The sequence below is a fragment of the Rhineura floridana genome, chromosome 14 (assembly GCF_030035675.1).
Source record: "Rhineura floridana isolate rRhiFlo1 chromosome 14, rRhiFlo1.hap2, whole genome shotgun sequence".
Taxonomy (NCBI): domain Eukaryota; kingdom Metazoa; phylum Chordata; class Lepidosauria; order Squamata; family Rhineuridae; genus Rhineura; species Rhineura floridana.
In genome coordinates, this window is record NC_084493.1 from 20,671,639 (window position 1) to 20,697,591 (window position 25,953).

At 45.2% G+C, this 25,953-nt stretch overlaps 1 protein-coding gene across 3 annotated transcripts in view; it reads right to left on the minus strand.

Annotated features, from left to right (window-relative positions):
* Window positions 1–22,777, minus strand: part of PATL2 (PAT1 homolog 2) — a 33,997-nt gene extending 11,220 nt beyond the window's left edge. The window contains exons 1-7 of one of the 3 annotated variants that reach the window (XM_061595661.1): window positions 22,497–22,777; window positions 12,629–12,731; window positions 10,561–10,889; window positions 8,844–8,912; window positions 6,635–6,700; window positions 4,304–4,450; window positions 3,961–4,047 (exon numbers count right to left, since the gene is read on the minus strand). In XM_061595661.1, the coding sequence (XP_061451645.1) occupies window positions 3,961–4,047; window positions 4,304–4,450; window positions 6,635–6,700; window positions 8,844–8,912; window positions 10,561–10,889; window positions 12,629–12,731; window positions 22,497–22,541 (846 nt within the window). In that variant the 5' untranslated portion in view covers window positions 22,542–22,777. The remainder of the gene's footprint in view (window positions 1–3,960; window positions 4,048–4,303; window positions 4,451–6,634; window positions 6,701–8,843; window positions 8,913–10,560; window positions 10,890–12,628; window positions 12,732–22,496) is intronic. The other 2 variants (XM_061595659.1, XM_061595660.1) reach the window with 2 other exon arrangements.
* Window positions 22,778–25,953: the final 3,176 nt, after the last annotated feature.

Consider the following 25,953-nt stretch of genomic DNA (forward strand, 5'->3'; position numbering starts at 1 on the left):
ACAGCTGGCTGCAGTTACCTCGAGTGAGGGGGCTGCCTGCCATTTTTATTAGGGCAAACAGTTCGACTTTGGGCAAGCATTTCCTCAGTGGTTCACAGTGTCAGAGGGATCCCTGTTACTTGCTGTGCAAGTGATCTAGCCAGGAAAGGCTTTAGGAAAAAGCCACAGATGTTTTCACTGAAGCAACTTCTGGAGGTCTGATAGGCAACTATGATCTGCCACTCTGGGTAGAAACAAAAAATGAGGAGTGAATATTTATTCTTGGTATTTATTTATCAAAATATATATGCCACTTGATTGTAAGGGTAAACACACACACACTGTTCTGCCGATTCAAGTGTATCTCCACCTCTCTTTTGAAAACGGGGGTACACAACGCTAGTCAAACCCCACCCCTTTTTACTGTAAAACCTGTGGGAGCAGCTTGAGTGTATTTTTTTAAAATTCAGCTTCAAAGAGATTTTGCACCTGATCAGCAGACCAACCTGTTCCCCTTCCAGGTGTGGCTAATGGAAACACTTTGCTGTGGTGACTAGGCTAAATCTAATCACTTGGGGGCACTCTAACCATCCAGTTGCCAATCCTTTGTATTTTGGGGCAGCTCAGGCAGAGGAAGGAGACCTGTTGAGCAAAGCACTTTCTCTTCCTTGAAGACCCCACCCACCACAAAAAAGCAGTGTCTGGATTTAAGAACATAAGAACATAAGAAGAGCCTGCTGGATCAGGCCAGTGGCCCATCTAGTCCAGCATCCTGTTCTCACAGTGGCCAACCAGGTGCCTGGGGGAAGCCTGCAAGTAGGACCCGAGTGCAAGAACACTCTCCCCTCCTGAGGCTTCCGGCAACTGGTTTTCAGAAGCATGCTGCCTCTGACTAGGGTGGCAAAGCAGAGCACAGCCATCATGGCTAGTAGCCATTGATAGCCCTGTCCTCCATGAATTTGTCTAATCTTCTTTTAAAGCCATCCAAGCTGGTGGCCATTACTGCATCTTGTGGGAGCAAATTCCATAGTTTAACTATGTGCTGAGTAAAGAAGTACTTCCTTTTGTCTGTCTTCCAACATTCAGCTTCTTTGAATGTCCACGAGTTCTAGTATTATGAGGGAGAAGAACTTTTCTCTATCCACTTTCTCAATGCCATGCATAATTTTATACACTTCTATCATGTCTCCTCTGACCCGCCTTTTCTCTAAACTAAAAAGCCCCAAATGCTGCAACCTTTCCTCGTAAGGGAGTCGCTCCATCCCCTTGATCATTCTGGTTGCCCTCTTTTGAACCTTTTCCAACTCTATAATATCCTTTTTGAGATGAGGCGACCAGAACTGTACACAGTATTCCAAATGCGGCCGCACCATAGATTTATACAACAGCATGATGATATCGGCTGTTTTATTTTCAATACCTTTCCTAATTATCGCTAGCATGGAATTTGCCTTTTTCACAGCTGCTGCACACTGGGTCGACATTTTCATCGTGCTGTCCACTACAACCCCGAGGTCTCTCTCCTGGTTGGTCACCGCCAGTTCAGACCCCATGAGTGTATATGTGAAATTCAGATTTTTTGCTCCAATATGCATAATTTTACACTTGTTTATATTGAATTGCATTTGCCATTTTTCCGCCCATTCACTCAGTTTGGAGAGGTCTTTTTGGAGCTCTTCGCAATCCCTTTTTGTTTTAACAACCCTGAACAATTTAGTGTCGTCAGCAAACTTGGCCACTTCACTGCTCACTCCTAATTCTAGGTCATTAATGAACAAGTTGAAAAGTACAGGTCCCAATACCGATCCTTGAGGGACTCCACTTTCTACAGCCCTCCATTGGGAGAACTGTCCGTTTATTCCTACTCTCTGCTTTCTGCTTCTTAACCAATTCCTTATCCACAAGAGGACCTCTCCTCTTATTCCATGACTGCTAAGCTTCCTCAGAAGCCTTTGGTGAGGTACCTTGCCAAACGCTTTTTGAAAGTCTAAGTACACTATGTCCACTGGATCACCTCTATCTATATGCTTGTTGACACTCTCAAAGAATTCTAATAGGTTACTGAGACAGGGCTTTCCCTTGCAGAAGCCATGCTGGCTCTGCTTCAGCAAGGCTTGTTCTTCTATGTGCTTAGTTAATCTAGCTTTAATAATACTTTCTACCAGTTTTCCAGGGACAGAAGTTAAGCTAACTGGCCTGTAATTTCCGGGATCCCCTCTGGATCCCTTTTTGAAGATTGGCGTTACATTTGCCACTTTCCAGTCCTCAGGCACGGAGGAGGACCCGAGGGACAAGTTACATATTTTAGTTAGCAGATCAGCAATTTCACATTTGAGTTCTTTGAGAACTCTTGGGTGGATGCCATCCAGGCCCGGTGATTTGTCTGTTTTTATATTGTCCATTAAGCTTAGAACTTCCTCTCTCGTTACCACTATTTGTCTCAGTTCCTCAGAATCCCTTCCTGCAAATGTTAGTTCAGGTTCAGGGATCTGCCCTATATCTTCCACTGTGAAGACAGATGCAAAGAATTCATTTAGCTTCTCTGCAATCTCCTTATCGTTCTTTAGTATACCTTTGACTCCCTTATCATCCAAGGGTCCAATTGTCTCCCTAGATGGTCTCCTGCTTTGAATGTATTTATAGAATTTTTTGTTGTTGGTTTTTATGTTCTTAGCAATGTGCTCCTCAAATTCTTTTTTAGCATCCCTTATTGTCTTCTTGCATTTCTTTTGCCAGAGTTTGTGTTCTTTTTTATTTTCTTCATTCGGACAAGACTTCCATTTTCTGAAGGAAGACTTTTTGCCTCTAAGAGCTTCCTTGACTTTGCTCGTTAACCATGCTGGCATCTTCTTGGCCCTGGCGGTACCTTTTCTGATGTGCGGTATGCACTCCAGTTGAGCTTCTAAGGTTTGGTGATCTCCATGCTTTATAGTAACCCCACCACCACCACATTCCAAACAACATGCTATTGCATATACGTTCAGTTTACTCAGTCCCGTCAGACATAGGAAACAAGTTGTGGCTTCCACTTTTCAAAACCCACATCTGAAGTGCAAAATTTTGTTCAGCACAAGTTCCTTCCTGTAGATATTAAAGAATTAATGCTTTACCCTCTCCTGAACATCTTTCCATAACCCTTCTTTTCTTTTGAGGACTTGTCAGCTACTAATTGACTGCTGTGCAAGAGGAGCAGATGCCCTTGGCCATCAACAAAGCATTCTTGGCAATTAAAAAAAAATGGTGGGATTCCAGTGAATTTCAGTCTCTCCCTGCTGTCCAGAGAGAACACGTGGCTGTCCCAAGTGGACAGAATTCTTTGCTGATTCTACTTTGAAACCTCTTGACACGGTTTGAGACAAAGGAATGTTTGGAGGTAGGCACTGCAAAAAGGCATTTGACCAAGGAATCATGTATGCACCTCTTTATTCTGGACTTTGACACCCAAGAAATATGTTTTGAAGACCTACCCTATTCTTTTGACTAATCTGTTTTAAACTGATTTTAATATTGCATTTTTAAATTGCTGTAGCCTGTCTTTTGACCTTATGTTGAAGGGTGGGTAAGAAATCTAGTAGTAGTAGTAGTAGCAGTAGTAGTAATAACAATAGCAGCAGCAGCTACTTCAGGTGAAAACAAGTGGGGCCTGCAACAAAATGTTTGCCATGTGGAATACTGTTCATAGCTGGCACCATGCTTTCTTCCAGCATACTCCATTCCCCCTCATGTCAGCACTCCACACTCACTGGGCATGCTCAGTCTTCAATGGGGTGTTTTGAGTTCTCCCATCCCTCCAAGCTTTGTTTTGGTTACATATGGACCAGGACTTGAGAAATGAGAGTTCTATTAGTATACAATACTAACCGCAATCCTATGCCTTGGGTTGTGTAAAAGGAAAGCAATTCACATTGCATCTAAACATAAAAAGGAACAGCAGGTAGAACAGTTTCCTGCGAGAATGGGACAAGCTACACATGACTTTACCTGATTAAGGCCAAGCACACGACGTGTTCTGCGGGGTGGAGTGAATTGGTAAGGCGATCTCATAGAGCCAGGCATCGTGGGAGATTGCTGTGAGGCAGGACATGATTGTTAAGTAGCAGTAAAGACAAGAGAAGTTCAGGTATCCACACCAAATCATTAAATGTACATACTGGAACGCTATGACAAAGTATAGAACTGTTACTCCAGACTGGCATACCCAGACAACTGCCTTGTTGCTCCCATAGAAGCAATGGGGAACTAGCTCTGTAGCACGGAGGGACAGCAGCAAAATCCAGAGTTAGGGAGGGGGGCAAGACAGGTCTAGGGAATTGAGTCAAGTTACCTGCCGCATGAAGCGTTGAGAAGAGGGCTTGAGGGTTCTCCCACAGAAGCCTGAACGCTCAAGACCAGAGGTATCTAGATAGCTTGCCTGTACTGGTGAGACCAGGAAATCTAAGTTGACACGGGACATAGAAGCCCTGTCCAGTGCCTGAGGCATAAGAGACAAATAGTAATATTTAATACAATTATATTCACAGATACTGTGGTTCAGGATGGGTGAAGTCTGTCAAAATCCATTTCTCTGTTTCTCATTCAGTTCTCTACGTTTCCACATCAGTTCCTGATTTTTTAAAAAAGCTCTCATGAAAATTCATCAACATTTTGGTGCTAATTTCTCTTAACACATTTTTGTATGCAGTTTCCCCTAATACAATGTATTTTTGTATGTCACTTTCATTAGGGTAAATGTACACTTTACCCTAGCATAGGGATTCCCAAACTGCAGTCTGTGAACCAGCAATGACCCGTGAGCTTCGTTCAGGTGGTCCGTGACATGTCTGCATTAAATATTCATATTGATTTTTATTGTTTCTTTTATTCTTATATTGTATTTCATGGTATTACCATTTAAATTCTATGGAATACAAATTGCAATCCAATAAGATACAATATAAGAAACAAAAGAAGCAATAAATATACAATTAGGAATCACGCAGCATCTGGCATGGGCATTACAATTGCTACAAGAGGAAGAAAAATCATGAAGTGGTCTGCCAAGACCACTGGAAATTTTCAAGTGGTCCATGGGGAAAAAAGTTTGGAAACCTCTGCCCTAGTATATGCAGTTTTGTACACATTATGAGGCTGGAGGACTGCACTGCAAAGCTTGGAGAAGCGTGAACTTCAAGGAAAGGAAGGAATTGTTATGGAAGGAACTAATTTGGTAGGTTCACCTTTAAATGTAAACTGAACTGAATTTCTCTCCCATCCCTATCTATGGTAAATACACAGAGACTGTGGTTAACGTATTTCACCCTCTAAGTAGTCCGAGGTATGTTTTCGTGAATTTCTGGTTTGCACTCAGTTTATGCTCTGAAGCTAGTCTACACAGCATCACCCTCCCAGATCAGATTTTAAGAAACATCATTCATCTAACATCACAGACAAAGCTAAAACACCTTGACTTTTCATCTTTCTACGGTGTCTACTTGAAACAGTAGATGTAAGCAGATCCCAACCTAAAGTGTTTTTAGAAAAAAAATTATTAGGAACTTTCAAAAATTAGACAAGAGGGGCAAACCCTTTGAGAATGAACAAAGATGCACAGGAGTAGCTAGGGACAGATATATGATGGCTGACCAGGATATATGCTTTGTCACCCTAAGCCAGAATCCATTGACACAGCCCAAGAAAAATGACTACTAACTCAATGTAAAGAGGGCTACTTTAAGATCTCAGCAGTAAGCAAGCTGACAGAAAAGTGTGTGTAAAACAAGACCTTTTTTTTGGCTTTTAATACAATCTCATCATATGTTAGGCCAAGAGAAAATAAATGGTCCATGCTTACCTAGGTAAGCTTCATAGTTCTATACTTATCCCCCCCCGCCCCGGTAAAAATCTGTTAGTTCTACAAGAGAAGGGACAGATGTGGATGGCAGGCAACATCCTGGAATCACCAGATGAACAGAGACCAACATGTCTCAAGGTTGACCAAGTTCAGTCACCTCTGATACAGTTCCTTAACTCTGACTAAAGTAATAGAACCCTCCTTCCTGCAATGGGTAATGGAGGGCTCAGCTTAAGACAACTGGTTGTATGGAACGCTAGTCCTACTCAGTGTAGATTTCCCATGTTCCCCCTGTAGGAGTAAAGCACCAACACACGTTACAAGTGACCTGAACCAGTGGGGGGCAATAGACAGAAAAGCAATCTATTCTTCCCTCTGCTGATTCCTCCTCTCAAGTGTTTATTGGTTTTGCAGGCTTTGTTCTTACCCTTCCTCCCTTCTCTTCCTGTCTTTGTTCTCAGTTAGTGATGGCTCCCTGAGTGCAGGCCACATGACTGCTTCAGCATGTATGACTTTACCCCTTTGTAGTAATAAATGGTAAGTTTCTTTATTCTTTCAACTATTAGTCTTAACAGACTAGTTATTTCTGCACTCTACTGTAATACATATCTACCAAAAACATTAACATGTTAAAGTCTCACATAGAACAGAAAAAAGAATCAATGGATGTCAAGATCTCTGGACACCAAAGGCACATATACAAGTAGATTCAAGCTACTTCTGGGTACATCAGACTTGGCCCAAGCTGGATCTGTGATAAAGACAGGGCAGGTAGCATATCGCTTCCTTTGCAGGGCAGAAAAAATGGTGCAAAGTGAGCCTTACCTCCATCATAGAAAGCGATGGGACTCTTTTTAAGGTAGAATTCAACATTCCAGGTTTTGAAGCAGTCTGAAAGGGATGAGATTCACCCAATGAAGTTACATGTAAGAAAAACAAAGGAGAGGAATAAGCAAATGATTACAGTTAACTGTAACAGTTAAGTGCTCCAAACCCAATCTCAGCAAGTTGGAAGGACCGTAGTAGGCTGTAAGCAGAATGTCCGACAGGACTCTAGGCCACTTCCAATATTCTTTTTCCCCAACTTGTTTCCTACAGACGTGCTCCCCCCAGGCTACATGTGTATTAAAAACAAGAACTCAGGTTCCTATCAAAAGCTTCAGAGAATTATACAGAAAGCTCAAAGGACACAAAAGTAGACAACTTTTCAGCCAATTTCTCCTGGAATATGCATGTTTTCAAATTGCACAACATGTTTTCAAACACAAAACAATGTCATGCAAGCACAGGTGAACACTTCTAGTGAAAGTTGATTGAGTTCAGGGGTCTGTTCTCAATAAAGTTTAACTGGATAACCAGAATTAATCCATTTGTCATGTGCCCCGAGCCTCTTGCCATCACTGAATGTTTTATGATGAATCACTTAGCCATCGGAGGTATGCGGCTATGGGCAAAAAAATCTTAATTTCACATGCTCATGGGGTCTGAATTGGTGGTGACTGACCAGGTACAAGACCTTTGGATTGTAGTGGACAGCTCAATGAAGATGTTAACCCACTGTGTGGCAGGTGTGAAAGAGGCAAATTCCATGCTAGGGCTCATTAGGAAAGGTATTGCAAATAAAACTGCTGATATCATAATGCCATTACACACATCTATGGTGTGGCCACATTTGGAGTACTGTGTACAGTTCTGGTTGCCTCACCTCAAAAAGGTTATTGTAGAGTGCAAAAAGGTTCAGAAAAGGACAACTCAAATGATCAAGGGGATGGAACGACTCCCCTATGAGGAAAGGTTGCAGCATTTGGGGCTTTTCAGTTTAGAGAAAAGGCAAGTAAGATGCGACATGATACAAGTGTATAAAGTTATGCATGGCTTGGAGAAAGTGGATCGAGAAGTTTCTCTCCCTCTGTCAACGCTAGAACTCATGGACATCCAATGAAGCTGAATGTTGGAAGATTCAGGACAGGCAAAAAAAAAAAAAGAGTACTTCTTCACACAGCACATAGTTAAACCAAGGAATTCACTCCCAGAAGAGATAGTGGTGGCCTCCAACTTAGATGGCTTTAAATGAGGATAGACAAATTCATGGAGGAAAAGGCTATCAATGGCTACTAGCCACAATGGCTGTGCTCTGCCTCCATAGGCAGAGGCAGAGTGCTTCCAAATACCAGTTACTGGAAAGAGCAGGAGAGGAAAGTGCTCTTTGCATTCAGGTGCTGCTTGTGGGCTTCCCATGGGCAACTGGATGGCCACTGTGAGAACAGGATGCTGGACTAGATGAGCCATTGGCCTGATCCAGCAGACTCTTCTTACGTTCTTACTGAAAAGCTACATCTTGCCTAGTCTTTGAACCTCACTACTGGGCTGCACCTCAACAAAACATGAGCTTAAAAGCAAATATCTACAATACTGCACAGATGCAGAAGTACAGCTCAACAAATGTCACAGGTGTTTCTTCTTGTATGAGGAATATTCCACAGCATGGAACAAGCAACACTAAACACCTGACTTGCAGCTAAAGCCAGTCCAGTTTCTGAAACATGGGGGAAAACTAACAGTGACCCTCCAGATGATCTCAGCGATTAACCTGTTTACCGCCCTGAGAGCTACTTGCTATGGGCGGTATATAAATGCAACAAAATAAATAAATAAATAAATAACCTGGGGTATAAGGGCTCAAGCAGTTCTCAAGGTATCCTGGACCCAAGTTACTCAGGGCTTTGTATATTAATACAACAACCTTGAACCTGGCCCAGTATATGTGCAGCCAGTGCAGATGTTTTAAAAGAGGTGTCATATGCTGTCATTCATCTGCCCCCATCAGCAGCCTAGATGCTACATCCTGCGCTAGCTAGAGCTTCTGGACCATACCCAAGGGCAGTCCCATACAGAGCATCTTGCAGTAATCCAGTGTTGAGGTTATCAATGCATGGACTGCACTGGCAGGCTATCCCAATATGACTGTAGCTGTGGGTAAAAGACACTATAATACCAGAGAATTTATCGGGAGGGGAGGAAGAAGCAATCTTACCAAGTAATCCGTAGGATAATCTGAGAGATTGTTGGCAACTCTGCTGTCTAGGACAGCAGAATCTTCTCTCTACAAAAGCAAAAAGCAAAAAGTAAATGTGATTAAAAGTGGACATCTACTGCACAGATGCAGACATGTCACTGAAGCATAGAATGAAGGTTCCAAAGTAGGAACTGGTTAGGCCTGAAAATCCTCAGCTCAGTTCATTCTAACAAGAAACTGCCTGGTCTTTCATTATGAATACAGTCAGAAGTATGCAAGTTTTGAAAGCCAGTGGGTGCAGATTTAGGTGGATCTTCCAGTTCCCAACATCCTATTCAATGCTCCTACATTATCATTTTGCAGCCAGAACATGCCAAAATCAGGCTCACATACGCAGATAGCCCTTCTTCCTATAATTTACATTAGTCACAAGAGGTGGAACTCTCAAAAGAACAGAATTCTAGATTTCCTCAGTATGGGAAGACTTGTCCAGGTTGCGAGTCAGACAAGAAAGTTTGTTGCCCCATCACACCCTCCTCAGTCCAACAGGACAAGAGCACTGCAAACTGCTTCCTTGAGGAATACATTCATGCACTTGGGATGCAACCTCACTCTGTGCAGCAGTGGGAGCAGCACACCTGTTATTTTTCAAATGAGAACCAGTGTGGCATAGGGGTTAGAGCAGTCTTTCCCAACCAGTGTGCCTCCAGATGTTGTTGGACCACTACTCCCATCAGCCTCAGCCAGCATTGCCAATGGTCAGGAAAGATGGGAATTGTGGTCCAACAACATCTGGAGGCACACTGGTTGGGAAAGGCTGGGTTAGAGTGTCAGACTGGGACCTGGGAGACCAGGGTTCTCATCCCCATTCAGCCACGAAGTTCACTGAATGATCTTGGGCCGGTCACTCCCTCTCAGTCTAACCTACCTCCCAGACTTGCCGTGAGGATAAAATTGAGAGTGGGAAAACCAGGTTTGTATACTACCTTCATCTCCTTGGAGAAAAGGTGGGTTATAAATGTAATAAATAAAATATATGATGTTCTCTCTAGCTACTTAACTGGACTACTAAGTAATTTCTTACATACACAAAAAAAGTCAAAGACTGAATCAGTAATACTGCCTGTTTCAAGTTATCCACCTTTCTTAAAATGCAATATATCAATGCAACTCCCAAATGCCACGTTATGTCACAAAGATAAATCAATCTGCAGCCCCAGCCTGGGCCCCATCTACATTATGCATTTAAAGCACTATTATACCACTTTAATGGTCATGGCTTCCCCCAAAGAATCCTGGAAGCTCTAGTTTTTTTAGGGGTGCCCAGTGTTGGGAGACCTCTGTTCCCCTCACAGACCTTCAGCCCAGAGTTTCCTAAGAAACAGGACGGATTGAACAAGCCACTCTGGAAATTGAAGATCTGTGAGGGGGTTGGGGGGTATCCTAGCAACTCACAGCACCCTTAACAAGCTACAATTCCCATGATGCTATGGGGGAAGCCATGACTGTTAAAGTGGTATAATAGTGCTTTCAACGTATAGTGCGTATAGGGCCCTACTCTCAAAACAGCTTCAACAAATTTCACGTGCTCTCTAACCCCTATCAAGGACCCTAAGCCATATAATCCAACTCTTTTCCTCCTGACCCTAGCCCATTTGGTTGGAAGAAATGAATTAATGTTAAAGCCTGTTAAAGAAGCCTTGTGCGTCACAATTGGCCTTGGAATCCATCTGACCTCCAATATACGTTGGCCACGCACAGCTCTCATAACTGCTGGATCTCCCAGGTCGTTTGGCTCTTCAGCTTCCTCGCTTGTATGATCCTCCTCCCGCGCAGAATCCTCCTCCTGTTCAGCCATGGCTATTTCTTCCTCCCCGTCCATGGCATCATAAGCAAGCGGTGGCTCCGGATGAAGGCTTTCATTCTCTGCTACATCTTCCAGCATGGACTCTGTCTCTGCAGCTTCAGATTTCTTTTCTTCCACCATCCCCTCCTCAAATTCACCCAGAGGAGCTTGCTCTGGATCCGTCTTCAGGGTTTTACCCTCATTCTGTTCCAGGTAAGCTTTACAAGGGGAGAAAAACAGATCAGTGGCAGAAGCAGGGATCTAGGGAAGATCCTGCCACTGTGGCTCAACAAAAATGCAGCAAGCTCTCAGATAACCATAAATCACACACTGTAGAAGAGACACAACTTGGTGAAGCTGTTAGGGTCAGCTGTCCTATCCCCCAGTTCCTCTGCTTCTTAAAATCATTACAAGATTTAGGGCTTTCTGGATGGTGAACAGGATGTCAGGGGCCAAGCAGTACAAATTACTAAGGGAGTTCTAATTGCAGGGCAAGTGCTGAAACATATGCTTTGGTTTCCGTGAATCTCCCACATTTGACAGTTGCTGTCCTGCAGAAGAGTCAACCTTGCAATATTTTATATGAAAGAAAGTGCAGTCTATGAATGTATAAATAAGACAGAGCTGCTATTGTCCCAAAGTACACCAGAGGTTGCTGGACCAATAGTAGTATTTATTACCTGTCCTTAACCAAAGAGGTCCTAGGGCGAGTTACGACAACTTTAAAACACAATGTTAAGAACAATTAAAAATAACCAGAATCACAAAATAGGGTGGGTCCTAAAAATATACATCTCAGGTGTCAAAGGCCAAGCTAAAGAGGTGGATCTTCAGCATTCGCCTAGAACTGTACAGTGATGTTGCCAGACGCACCTCATTGGAAAGTGAGTTCCATGACTTAGGGGCCATCACAAAGAATGCCCTCTCCCAAGCCAACATGCCCTAAGCTTCTGAGGGTGATGGAACTACCCAAAAGGACCCATCTGCTGATCTCAGCACCCAGGAGTGTCTGTAGGAGGTGGCCTTTCAGATATTGGGACCTAAGATATTTAAGCCTTTAAATACTACCAGTTGAAGTTTCTGACTCATCTTCAAGGTAAGCCCCATGTAGAGCGCATTGCAATAATCCAATCTGGAAGTTACCAGAGCATAGAATACTGTTGCCAAGTCATCTCTTTTCCAAAAGGAGTCAAAGCTAGTGAACCAGCCAAAGCTTAAAAAAGGTACTCCTAGCTACTGAGGCTACCTGAACTTCCAGTGATGGTGTTACATATAGAAGTACCCCCAAGATGCAGACCTTCTCCTTTAGGTGAATGCAGCCCTGCCCAGAACAGGACATCTCTCCACCAGCTGGACATGAGAACTCTGGACACATAATCCTTCTGTCTTTTCAGGATTCAGCCCTCAATTTACAACTCCCATTATCCATAACTATTTGCCATGCTGGCTGGGGCTGATGGGAGTTGGAGTCCAACAACATCTGGAGGGCACAAGCTTTAGTCACCCTTTCCCCTAGACCAGCCTTTCCCAACTAGTGGGCCACCAGATGTTGTTGGACCACAATTCCCATCTTTCCTGACCATTGGCAATGGTGGCTGCCCTAGACCCATCTACTTCAGAACTCTTCCAGCTCTACTTTTATTCAGTTATACACACATTTATAGACTGCAGTTTCATATAAAATATTACAAGGTTGTATACAACCTAAACACACAATACTACCTAGCACACATTACTCCAGTTACCTCTGGAACACTGCCCTTTGCAAACCTCCTGAATTTTTGCCCAAGTACATTTTTGCCCAAGTAAAACGCCTTCAACACTGTTTTAATTGCTTTACAATAAGTTTTTTTAATTTTAAAATCTAAAAATATTGCTTCACTTTTGTTGAAATATATAATTATTTCAACTACTGGAATGTACTATTATTTCTAGAATATTTAAATTTTTTTTTTACCTGTTGACGTGAATGTCAAGTTTATGTAAAGATCAATTTCATCCTCTTCAGCTGACTTGTCAACCAGAGGTTCTTCTTCCATCATAAAGTAATCCTCCAGGATCTGTTTGGAGAGACAAGGAGATGGGACTCATCCTGCTGTCAATTCCCTTGTGGGAGAAAACAGTGAGCAGTATCAACGCCTCTTCCAAAAAAAAATACGCAGCACCCTATTCAAAGGGAACGGTCCAGTTCCTACATCATGGTAAATTATTAGCTATGGTTTACCCTGAATGCAGAAATTAATCCCAATTCATCATCTCTCAGCATGAGCAAACAACTATAAGCCTGGTTTAGCATTGCATAAAAACCAGGGATCATAGTTTGTTTCACTCAAAGCCAAGAACAAATCTCAGCTTCACATCATGGTTTGAAACAAAATAAACTATTCACAGTCCAGACGCTACACTAAAGTAGTGACTGTTTGTTGCTTCTGCTCACAGTAGGGAAAGAGTGAAGCAGGAGCAACTAACCGGTTTACTGTGACGTGAACACAGTCGATATATAAGGGTTTTAAATGATTCATTTCCCCCAGATGTCTGGCCTTCCTTGACCACAAATCACCTATTAAGCCTCAAGTCAGTGAGAGAAACTTGAGACTTAGTCATCTCAAGAACAACATGGCCCACCCCAATATTTGGGGGGGAACCCAGAACCATCACACGCACTGTATTTTTTCAGTTTTCTTTAATTTATTCCCATGTGGTCTCTCATCCAGGCACTGACCAAACCTAGACCTGTTTAGTTTCAGCAAAGCGGTACCCTCAAGCATCTTCAGACCATGTCCTGGGCCATCTAACTTGACACTGAAGTAGGCAGAATGAAAATAACCTGCCTATATTCCACCCCCCTATTGTTGTTTCTTTGTGGGTGTTTCTAAATTAATCCACTCAGGATAGAGACATGCCAAAACTGTTCCTTGTGAAGTATCACGAGCATAGATAATACTATATAAATAATGGCTACGTGCACACATTTTTCCATATTTCTCTCAAACATCAAGGGTTGTATTTAATTAAGTCCTGCTCTGAGTACACCCATTGAAATGAATGAACCTAAGCTTGTCATGTTCATTACTTTAATGGGTCCGAGTAGGACAAATGTTGACTACTACCTCTAGTTACAATATCCAGTATTACATCTTCTATGACCACCCCACCCTCAAAACCACAAATCCTTTTCTTATTCCTTACACCTTCTTGGCCACTTCTTTAGCTCTTATACCTCTTGCCAGCAGGGGTGTAGTCATCCGGGGTCTCAGGGGATCTTAGACCCTACTTTTTGAGGTGCAGGGTCTCAATGTCTCCAGGGTCCTGTGAGCCAATCAGCATGAAAGAGGAGTGTGTTAGCCGACTGAGAAGAGTCTTCTAACATGTTTTCTTGTTCTTTCCTGCTGACTGGAGGCAGAGTGAAAATTGGAGAGTCAGCCACTGAAGAGCCTCTTTCCAGTAGTTAATACTCTCCCCTTTCAAGCTTATTGGATCCTAGGGACATCTGTTGTTGTGGGAGAAGGCATTAATCCAGCAGCAAAAAAAGGGGGGGAGGTCTTATCAGCAAGGGACCCTGAACCTCTGAATCTGCCACCACACTACACAGCCATGGGTCACTTCCAGAAGTCACCAGTCCAAGAAAACTAGACCCACATATGTTAATTACCCTACTCATGTTTCAGCTGTCCCAGTATGGTTGTAACCTCTTTAGGATACTTCAAGACTTGGCTGTTTTTAGGTATGTTGCCAGTAAAAGCAAATTGGTTTTGCACCCTCTCGCTTGCTGGGAGTCCATCCCACTCCAAGGCAAGGCTTCAGGCCATGGTAGGCCAGGGAATATACTACTATAGCAAAATCCAGAGACATGCACCATGCACCCATTTACAAAGTACATTATTACTCTGGCGGTACCTACTCTGCGGAATTACCCACAGGGTCGCCAGAAGTCGTAATCAACGAGAAGGCACATAACAACAACAAACAAATATCGTTGGAAGTGAGGCAAGAGCAACTCCTGTTTTGTTCTTTTATGTTCCAGAAGGGAGATAGAGTTAGGGTCCTCCAGATGGATAGGCTTGATTACCTTTGCCTGTGATGCTCTGACTGACTTCCTTTCGTCTTTAGACTGATACATCTTAGGGAAGCTTATCTGCCCATCCTCCTTCCGCCCTTTCCTCCCTTCTCTTCTTTCGACTGTCTGAGAGAGAGAAGGAGAGAGGAGACACCTTTGTCGCTGCTCTCTCTCTCCTGAGCCATGAGGGTAACTCCCAAACTTGGGCGTTGCACCTCCAACTTAGTTAGAACTAGGTATGCCTTTCTATCTACTATTGTCGGAAGGCAGAGCTGGGGTCCCAATCCCAGGGAGCTGGATCCCGGAGAGTTGGGAGAAGAGTATTCGGATGGATGGCAGAGGGAAGGGGGAGGAACTTCCCCCCTTTGGAGCGAAGACGAAACAGAGGAACTACCAGTGATAAGGTCGCTTAGCAACGGGGAGCCTGAGCCCTCCCTGGACATTCTCACGCCTCCCCCTCTTTCAGGCTCAGAGCAAGAGGGGAAAGAGGGAGGGCTGCTCACAGCCGAAAAGCGGGGAGGCAGTTTACCATCAGCCCCTCCCCTATCCCCCATCCCGGAATCAGAAACTTCAGAAGAGGAGGGGGTGATGCTTCCCCTCTCACCACGCACACGCAGACAGCTGAAAAGACAGGAGAGAAGGGGGGGAAGGCGGGCAGTACCTGAGGGGCAGTTAAGGAGGAGCGAAAGATTGCGCGCCCGTTTGGCCCCTTCTTAAAGAACAGGCGGGAAGAAGTCCCTTGCTCTGTCAACTTTCTCCCAATGCCGCAGGACCTGTATCCCTGTATTGCTTCATGAGAAAACGCAGTCTTTGGACATTACCCTAATAAAACACGAATTAACTACAGCCGTTGGTCTGGTTCCTGAGTCACATCCTGGGCCTGACAGCTTGACAGAGCCACCTAAATCACCCTCAACGCTCTCTTCACTTGACTGGGACAAGATGTCAAAGGGAGCAGCGGGGGGGACGAACCCCACTTCTGAGACGGAAGAAGTGGAACTCTTGAGGACTAAGGTAGCTGATTTGCAGACGGATGTTCAAGCCCTGCTAGCAGCAGTCAAGGCGCTGAAGACGGATAATCAAACCTTGAAGGCCACGATAGACCAGATGCGAACAGCCGCTCCAGCTGCTGTAGTAAAGGTTCCCATTGGATTGCCCCCAAAATACGAGGGACAAAGTGATCAGTTGGCAACCTTCGTGGCTCAATGTGAGTTATATCTGGATGTCAGGCACACGGAATTTCCAGACGATGGGGCTAAAGTAGCTTTCGTGATTAGCCTCCTGGAGGGAGAAGCTGCAAAATGGGTGACTCCGTATCTCGTGAGAAAGGATACTGTCTTAGGAAGGTACAGAGGATTTATACAGGAGATGACCGAGATATTTCAAGACCCGCAAAGGGCTGAAACAGTAGCGCGGCAACTAGGCGCTCTGAAGCAAGCTAAAGGGACTGTTTCCGAGTACACTAATGCTTTTAAAATTCTGTCCCAGGAAACTGGTTACAATGACGCCGCCCTGATGTTTATGTACCGGAGTGGATTAAATGCTGAAATCCTGGATGAGTTGGCCAGGACCTCCCCCCCCGCTGACCTACCAGGGCTCATCCGGCTATGCCTACAGATAGATCACCGGATGGAAGGAAGGCGCCTGGAAAAGAAGCAGGAGGTCCCGAGATACTCAGCCTCGGCATCCCGCAACAAGACCCTTCCCACTGCAGGGATGGCAGGTAATGCAACTGAGGGACAGGGAGGGGCTAGGCCAAGACTGTCGGAAGAAGAAAAGGAAAGACGACGCTGGGAACGTTTATGCTTTTATTGTTCAAAGCCGGGCCATGTGGCCAGAGACTGTGGACTGAAAGGGGGGAAAGCCGAGCCGTCGGGAAACTAGAACACCCAGTCCACGTGCAGGCCGGTGGACTGGGGGCAGCGTTGTATAAAGGCCCCCCAATGATCCAACCTCCCTCAAAGGGGGTGTTGGTCTTGCCTATTCGGATTACAACTTCCAGAGGAGTGGTGTTTAATTCCACTGCCTTAATTGACAGTGGAGCCTCCACAAATTTTATTGATGCAAAGTTAGTCAAGCGTCATGGAATTTCCCGGTGGAAACTGGACGCTCCCCTAGCTGTGGAGACTATCGATGGGAGACCCCTGAAGTCAGGAGGGGTGACACAAGCCACGGAGGAAGTGAAACTTCAAATCCCTGGGCACAAAGAGTTCATTTCGCTATACGTGTCAGATCTCTCGAACTTTGAGGTGATTCTGGGAATGCCCTGGCTAGCAAAGCATGAACCCAAAATAAGCTGGAAGGAGGTGGTGGTGTGGTTCACCTCACAGTATTGCCAGGAGAACTGTCAACCTGAAGGAATCAAGAACACCTTAGCGGGGGCAGTGCAAGAGATCGAGCAAGTGACCCTGCCGCCAAAGTATGAAGAAGTCAAAGATGCGTTTGATGAAAAAGAGGCAGAGACTTTACCCCCCCACCGCCCTTACGACTGTGCGATTGACCTAGTGCCAGGAGCCAGCATCCCATCAGGGAGAATCTACTCTCTCACAGAGAATGAGAGGGAGGCCCTGAAGGAATTCCTGGATAAAAACCTGAGGCGAGGATTCATACGCCCCTCACAATCCCCTGCTGGAGCGCCACTATTGTTTGTGAAAAAGAAGGGGGGGGGAACTCAGACCCTGTAACGACTATCGCGCATTGAACCAGATCACCATCCCCAACAGCTACCCGCTGCCCCTGATCTCAGAGTTGCTGGACCGACTGCGCTCTGCAAAAATCTTCACGAAGTTGGATTTGAGAGGAGCGTACAATCTGATCAGAATGAAGGAGGGAGATGAATGGGAAACAGGATTCTTGACCGCTTACGGACAGTATGAATACCTGGTCATGCCGTTCGGGCTTTGTGGAAGTCCAGGAATTTTTCAAAAATTCATGAACGACGTGTTTAGAGACTTGTTGGACACGTATGTAATCTGTTACTTAGATGATATCCTGGTGTTCTCAAAGAACCAGGAAGACCACGACCAGCATGTGAAGACGGTGTTGAAGAGACTGAGAGAAAATCACCTGTATGCTAAATTAGAGAAATGTGGATTTGACCTCAAGTCTCTAGACTTCCTTGGATATCGAATCTCAGCGGAAGGCGTGGAGATGGACCCAGGGAAAGTAAGCTGCATATTGGACTGGGGCCAACCTGTCACCAAAAAGGATGTACAACGGTTTTTGGCGTTTGCCAATTATTACAGAAAGTTCATTCCAGGGTTTTCCAAATTAACAGCTCCTCTGACTGACTGTTTAAGGGGGAAGAAGAAGTTTCAATGGACAGAGAACGCCACCGAGGCCTTTGAGGAGCTGAAGAGAAGGTTTGCTACTGAGCCCATTCTGCGCTTTGCTGATCCGAACCGCCCTTTCGTAGTGGAAGCAGATGCTTCAGATTTTGCCATTGGGGGGGTCCTGCTACAATTAGACCAAGAAGGGAAGGAGCTGCACCCCTGTGCGTACTTCTCTCGGAAGTTAAAGCCTGCAGAGAAGAACTACACAGTTTGGGAGAAGGAGCTGCTGGCCATCAAGGACTCTTTTGAAAACTGGAGACAATACCTAGAGGGGACCTCTCATCGAATTGAAGTGCGCTCCGACCACAAGAATCTTGAAAGCCTCTAAACAGCCAGAAAGCTGAACCAGAGACAGATAAGATGGTCCCAGTTCTTCACTAGGTTTAACTTCCAGATTACTTACCATGCCCAAGCCAAAAACCAGAGAGCGGATGCCTTATCCAGACAGCCACAATACAAAGAAAGTGAATCCGAGGACCAGCCTCAGTACGTAATCCCGCCAGAGAAATTAACGTTGGGAGTATGCCAGCCTTCATGGGAAGAGGAACTCAAAAAGGCACAACAAGAAGATGCAGACATGCTAAAATATCAGCAGGAGACGGGACAAGGTCAAGACTCAGAAGTAACCTTTCACTGGAGAAATGGACTGTTATGGTTCAAAACCGCCAGATTTGTGCCAGAAGGGGAATTAAGGCTCAGAATCCTACGCCAGTGTCATGATTCCATCACAGCGGGACACTTTGGGATTTACAAGACCATTCAGAACGTGGCCAAGGACTTCTGGTGGCCTAAAATGCGTCGGGATATTGAGAGTTATGTAAAGTCCTGCTCTGTCTGTCTGCGGACAAAAACACAAACAGGGACACCAGCAGGACTGTTACAACCGTTGCCTGTCCCACACGAACCCTGGAAGGACCTCTCCATGGATTTTATAACTGATCTACCCAAGTCCCAAGGAATGACAGCCATCTTAGTAGTGGTGGATCTACTTACCAAAATGGCACACTTTCTTCCTTGTGCAGGGGCCTTAGAGGCTAAAGAAACGGCCAAGTTATTCATCAAAGAAGTCTACCGGCTGCATGGATTGCCAAACAGCGTAGTCTCAGACCGAGGAACTCAGTTCACAGCCAAATTTTGGAGAGCAATGTGGAAACAGTTGCAGACGGAATTAAAACTCTCCTCCGCCCATCACCCCCAGACAGATGGGCAGACGGAACGCTTGAACGCCGTTTTGGAAAGATATTTACGAAGTTATGTGTCCTATCAACAGACTGACTGGGTATCATATTTGCATTTTGCAGAGTTCGCCTACAACAATTCTCTGCACTCCAGCACTCAACAAACCCCGTTCTTCGCTAATTATGGATTCCATCCTAAAGTCTTTCCAAGCAGCTCAGAAGGAATGCTGGTACCGGCAGCTGAGAACTTCCTTAACGAATTGCAAGCGGCGCAACAGACACTGAAACAGCAGTTAAACGAAGCCAAAACGGAGTACAAGCGAGTTGCTGACCTGCACAGGAAGGAGCCCCCCCCCTTCAACCGGGAGACCAGGTATGGCTGTCCACCCGCTTCCTCCAGATGCCGGGCAAATGTAGAAAATTACAAGACAAGAGGGTGGGTCCTTTCGAAATAGAAACTCAAATCAATCCCGTGGCGTACCGACTGAAGCTGCCTGACACGTTTAAAATACATCCTGTGTTCCATCGATCCCTCTTAACGAAAGCCGCCCCTCCCAGTAAGTTACGGCCGGAGGAACCTCCCGGAGCTCCACTCCTGGTAAATGAGCAGCTTGAGTTTGAAGTTGAGGAGATCTTAGATTCCAGGATCAGACGCCACAAGCTGCAGTACTTGATTCACTGGAAAGGCTATGGGGTGGCTGACAGATCATGGGAAGATGCAGCTGATGTGCATGCTCCAGAATTGGTAAAACTTTTCCATCAACGTTTTCCCCACCGTCCCAAGCCAGACAAGGGGAGAGGGGCACAGCCTGGGAGGGGGGATGGTGTCGGAAGGCAGAGCTGGGGTCCCAATCCCGGGGAGCTGGATCCCGGAGAGTTGAGAGAAGAGTATTCGGATGGATGGCAGAGGGAAGGGGGAGGAACTTCCCCCCTTTGGAGCGAAGACGAAACAGAGGAACTGCCAGTGATAAGGTCGCTTAGCGACGGGGAGCCTGAGCCCTCCCTGGACATTCTCACGCCTCCCCCTCTTTCAGGCTCAGAGCAAGAGGGGAAAGAGGGAGGGCTGCTCACAGCCGAAAAGCGGGGAGGCAGTTTACCATCAGCCCCTCCCCTATCCCCCATCTTGGAATCGGAAACTTCAGAAGAGGAGGGGGTGATGCTTCCCCCCTCACCGCGCACACACAGACAGCTGAAAAGACAGGAGAGAAGGGGGGGAAGGCGGGCAGTACCTGAGGGGCAGTTAAGGAGGAGCGAAAGATTGCGCGCCCGTTTGGCCCCTTCTTAAAGAACAGGCGGGAAGAAGTCCCTTGTTCTGTCAACTTTCTCCCAATGCCGCAGGACCTGTATCCCTGTATTGCTTCATGAGAAAACGCAGTCTTTGTTTGGACATTACCCTAATAAAACACGAATTAACTACAGCCGTTGGTCTGGTTCCTGAGTCACATCCTGGGCCTGAGTCTTACGTCTCAGTGATCTCAATGCAGGGTAAAAGCCTGCTTTCTTAGGTAAACACACACACTGGCACACATGCATTTCAGACCACTTGACGTTCTCTGCTAGCATTTTATACAAATTTACACAACAACAATTAGGCAGGTGCCATCTGTTATCCTTTCAGCACCTTTTGAAGACTTTCATCTTTCAACAAGCCTTGTAAGTTGAGATCTATCCCAGTCTGCGTTCATGTTGGAATTGCTTTTAATATGTTTTTTTTAAAAAACAATGTTTTTAACCCTTTTAAAGATGTTTTTAAAGCTTTAAAAAAAGGTTTTTAAAGTTGTTTTGTTTTAATGTATTTTTAGGTCTATTTTTATGATGTTTTGATGTGTTTTTAGCACTTTTGTTTGCCACCCTGGGCTCCTGCTGGGAGGAAGGGCGGGATATAAATCAAATAAATAATAAATAATTACCCTGTAGATGAGGTCACATCTCTTAAGCGTGCACATCTAATATTTAACTCCTCATATTATTTCCAGAATACGGTATTGACTAAGTTTTAACTGGCAACCATTCAAATTAGATGCAATTGGCAGGTGAGTTACTAAAGCATGCATTGAATGCATACCAGCAGTTTACACACAGCAAAATGAAATAGCATTCTACCTATGAAGTAGTGCAATTGGCAGTGTGCAGTCAAAGGAAAGGACCAGCAGTAGCATCAGAAGCTGTTGGGGAGGATTAAAGGCTTAATAACCCATGTCAGAGAGGTAGCCATGTTAATCTTTTACAGAAGAGATAGAAGAGCCTTGGAGGTATCTATAGCATAGCAGTCTATTGCTACTAGGGCACATAGCAGTCAATCGGACATGCTTTTGAGTAGACATGTGCTGTTAAAATGTCTGCAGGATCACCTACTTGCAGCTGCAGCCGCAAATAGGAAGTGGTCGACCTATTTCTGGAGCATTCATTCTGATGTGCATCTCCGAAGTTTGCGGCAGCGGGCGCGAAGGAGAGAAAAAATGAACCCTATCCTTGGATCATGAAAGCGTTTTTTTTTTTTTAAAGGTGCAAAAACATCACTGCACAGTTGGTTCCATCCGCGAAACTATTTACTCAAACTTGTGCAGCTCCAGCCGCTCCGCGTTTACTCCGGAGTAAATTCCACCTCGGAGTTCAGAGAGGCTTATACCCATGGAAGCCGGCACAGCATGACACCTGTGCGTACTTCGCTCTGTTGAACTCAGGGCCCCCAACTAACAGCAATGACACCGGAAAAAAAATTCGAGGGGAGGCACAGAAGGGGCAAATTATATTTCTAGTTAAGCTGCTTGTTTGGGGGGTGTGCTTGCCCTCCCCTTTGGCGCTACCCCCGCCAACTACACGTGGCGTTACAGCCAGGTTTTTAAAACAAGCTTGGTTAAGCGGGTCGCCTTTAGTTGCAAGAAAAAAAGAGTAACTGCGGGGCCCCGAAGCTGCTTCCCCCCCCCAATAAAATCATCCCGATTAAGCATGCTTCTAGCTTGGGCCTCAGCGGCAGATCTTCGTCCCGAACAAGCGCATGGAGAGGATCGAGTTGTCCAACCGCCCAAGTCACGCCCGTCATCAACTCTACAGGGTCTTTTCATCTTATCTGTGGCAGAGCGAGCGCCTCGGGATTGAAAGCGAGAAGGAGAGGCTCTTCCATCGCCCTCACGCATCCCCGAAGAAGACGGAGCCAGCCCTTCCCTAAAGCCGGCGAGCGCCCGCGCACCGCCACCTCAACTTCTTGGCGAGGCGTTACAAAGAAAGGCGGGGTCCCCTCCCGCGCTAATCACTCACCAGATCCTGCGCGGCTGCTGCCGCAGGTTCACCCCCTTCCGCCATTGGGGACACGCCTTTCTCTCAGAGCATCGAACCTGGCAGCCATTCCCGCCTCTTTTGAAGAGGCTTGTTGGGGGCGGGGCACCTGTTACTTGGCGTTATTTAAAAATATACTACTCCTATTAGTGTTACTATTAATAATTGTATTGGAGGGTCTATAAAGCCACTGGATTAGGGTTTGTTTATGTAGGCATGCCAACATAAACATGCCAAGCAGTGACCATCCAGATGCCTGTAGGAAGCCTGCAAGCAGGTCACCAGTTTAACAACACTCTTGTGATTTCCAACTACGGATGTGCCACACGTTTGAGATACAGAGAGAGAGAGAGAGAGAGAGAGAGAGAATCCTGGGAACTGTAATTTGTTAAGGGTGCTGGGAATCGTACCTCTGTGAGGCATAGACTACCGTTCCCAGGATTCCTTGGGTGGGAGGGGGATGTGCTTTAAATGGGTGGTGTGTGGGCAACCTGAATCGCCTGAAGCATATTGCTTCTAACAGTGAAGTTAGCCATCATGTTAGTGTGAATCATGTTAGTAGCCCTTGATAACCTTGTCCTCCATGAATTTTTCTAAACCCCTTTTAAAGCCATCCAAGTTGGTGGCCATGGCTACAACTTGTGGAAGTGAATTCCATAGTTTAACAATGGGCTGTGTGATGAAGTACTTCTTTTTTGTCTCCTGATTTGCCATTAAGCTTTATCACATGGCTTTGAGTTTTAGTATTATGAGAGAAGAAACACTTGTCTCTATCCATTTTCTCCATACCATGTATCATTTTATACACTTCTATCACTCCTCCCTCACTTGCCTTTTTTCTAAACTAAAAAGCCCCAAATGTTGTAGCCTGTCCTCTTAGGAGAGTTGCTTCAGTCCCTTGATCATTTTGATTGCCCTTTTTCAAACCTTTTTCAGCCCTACAGTATCATTTTTTATGAGAACTGTACATAATTCCAAGTGCACTCACACCATTATGCAGCAAGATATTGGCAGCTTTATTTTCAGTCCTTTTCCTTATCATCCATAACATAACAAGGAATTATCCTTTTTCACCTGGTGTGCAGTAGGTCAGCATCTTAACTGAGCTGTTCACTATGACTCCTGGTCTGTTACCACCAGTTCAGATTCCATCTGTATATATGCAAAGTTACAGTTTTTTGCCACAGTGTGAATCACTTTACATTTGCTTAGACTGAATCACATTCACCCTGTTTGGAGAGATCCTTTTGGAGCTTTTCATAATCCCTTTTTATTTTTACCATCCTGAACAGATTGGTGTCATCAGCAATCTTGGATGCCTTATTCATACCCAACTGGTGATTTATGAACAAAAGCAGAGGTCTCAATAATGATCCTCAGGTGACCTCACTTCTTACATCCCTCCACTGTGAGAACTATCCGTTTATTCCTACTCACTGCTTCCTGTTCTTCCTCTAGAGGGAATGGGAAGAACATGGCCCCTCTCACTTGTTGCATGTCTGGCCAACAGCATTAATTTGTTGTTATTTTTTATGGGCAATGTATAGCCAATTGTTTCTTTATCCAGAGCTACCTTCAGTCCAAATAGCTTCCCTTCTATTAAATTGTAAATGTACTGCCTTCAAGTCAATTCTGAAGATTCCTGATAGTTGGAAAAATGCTAATATAACATTAATACCTAAAGAGAAGCAGGACCTAACTAAAACAAAAAATTATCGGCCGATATCTTTATTGAATAATGATTATAAAATATTTACAATGATTTTGGCAGAAAGAATGAAAATAATATTGCAACAATTTATCCAGGAAGATCAATCGGGTTTTTTACCTAAAAGACAACTATGTGATAACGTCAGGAATGTTTTGAATGTGTTGGAATATTTAGAACAACGAAATGATAATTTATTTATTTATTTATTTATTTAATTAATTAAGCTTATATACCGCCCGACTAGCAACAGCTCTCTGGGCGGTGAACATTAAAAATACAATAAAAATAACACAATACAGTATATCACAATACAAAACTGTACAAAAAACTGTACAGTCTAAAATCAAAATATAATAATTTAGAATTAACAGGAATTAAAATGCCTCAGAGAAGAGAAAGGTTTTAACCTGGCGCCGAAAAGATGATAGTGTCGGCGCCAGGCGCACCTCCTCGGGGAAACCATTCCATAGTTTGGGGGCCACCACTGAGAAGGCCCTAAATCTTGTCACCACTCTCCGGGCTTCCCTATGAGTCGGAACCCGGAGGAGGGCCTTCGTAGTAGACCGTAGTGTACGGGCCGGTTCATATCGGGAGAGGCGTTCCGACAGATATCATGGTCCCGCGCCGTATAAGGCTTTATAGGTAAGTACCAACACTTTGAATCTGGCCCAGAAGCATATTGGAAGCCAGTGCAAACGGGCTAGCACAGGTGTTATATGCTCAGACCGCGTAGTTCTTGTTAGCAGTCTGGCCGCCGCATTTTGCACTAGCTGTAGCTTCCGAATCGTCTTCAAAGGTAGCCCTACGTAAAGCGCATTGCAGTAGTCCAGACGCGAGGTTACCATAGCATGTACCACTGATGTGAGGTCCTCCTTACTCAGATAGGGACGTAGCTGGGCTACCAACCGAAGTTGGTAGAATGCATTCCAGGCCACCGAGGCTACATGAGCCTCAAGTGTGAGGGAAGAGTCTAAGATGACTCCCAGACTACGCACCTGTTCCTTTAGGGGGAGTGTAACCCCATCCAGGACAGGGTATATATCCACCATCCGATCAGAGAAACCATCCACCAACAGCATCTCAGTCTTGTCAGGATTGAGTCTCAGTTTGTTAGTTCTCATCCAGTCCATTGTCGCAGCCAGGCAACGGTTCAGCACGTCGACTGCCTCACCTGAAGAAGATGTAAAGGAGAAGTAGAGCTGCGTGTCATCAGCATACTGATGACAACGCACTCCAAAACTCCTGATGACCACCCCCAGCGGCTTCATATAAATATTAAAAAGCATGGGAGACAGAACCGAACCCTGCGGGACCCCACATTGGAGAACCCACGGTGTCGAGCAATGTTCCCCAAGCACTATCTTCTGGAGACGACCCACTAAGTAAGAGCGGAACCACTGCCAAGCAGTGCCTCCAACTCCCAACTCCGCAAGCCTCTCCAGAAGGATACCATGGTCGATGGTATCAAAAGCCGCTGAGGGGTCAAGGAGAATCAACAGAGTTACACTCCCTCTGTCTCTCTCCCAACATAGGTCATCAAACAGGGCGACCAAGGCAGTCTCAGTGCCAAAACCAGGCCTGAACCCCGATTGAAATGGATCTAGATAATCGGTTTCATCCAATAGCGCCTGGAGCTGGTCAGCAACCATACATTCCAGGATCTTGCCCAGGAACGGAACATTGGCTACTGGTCTGTAGCTGCTGAAATCCTCTGGGTCCAAGGAAGGT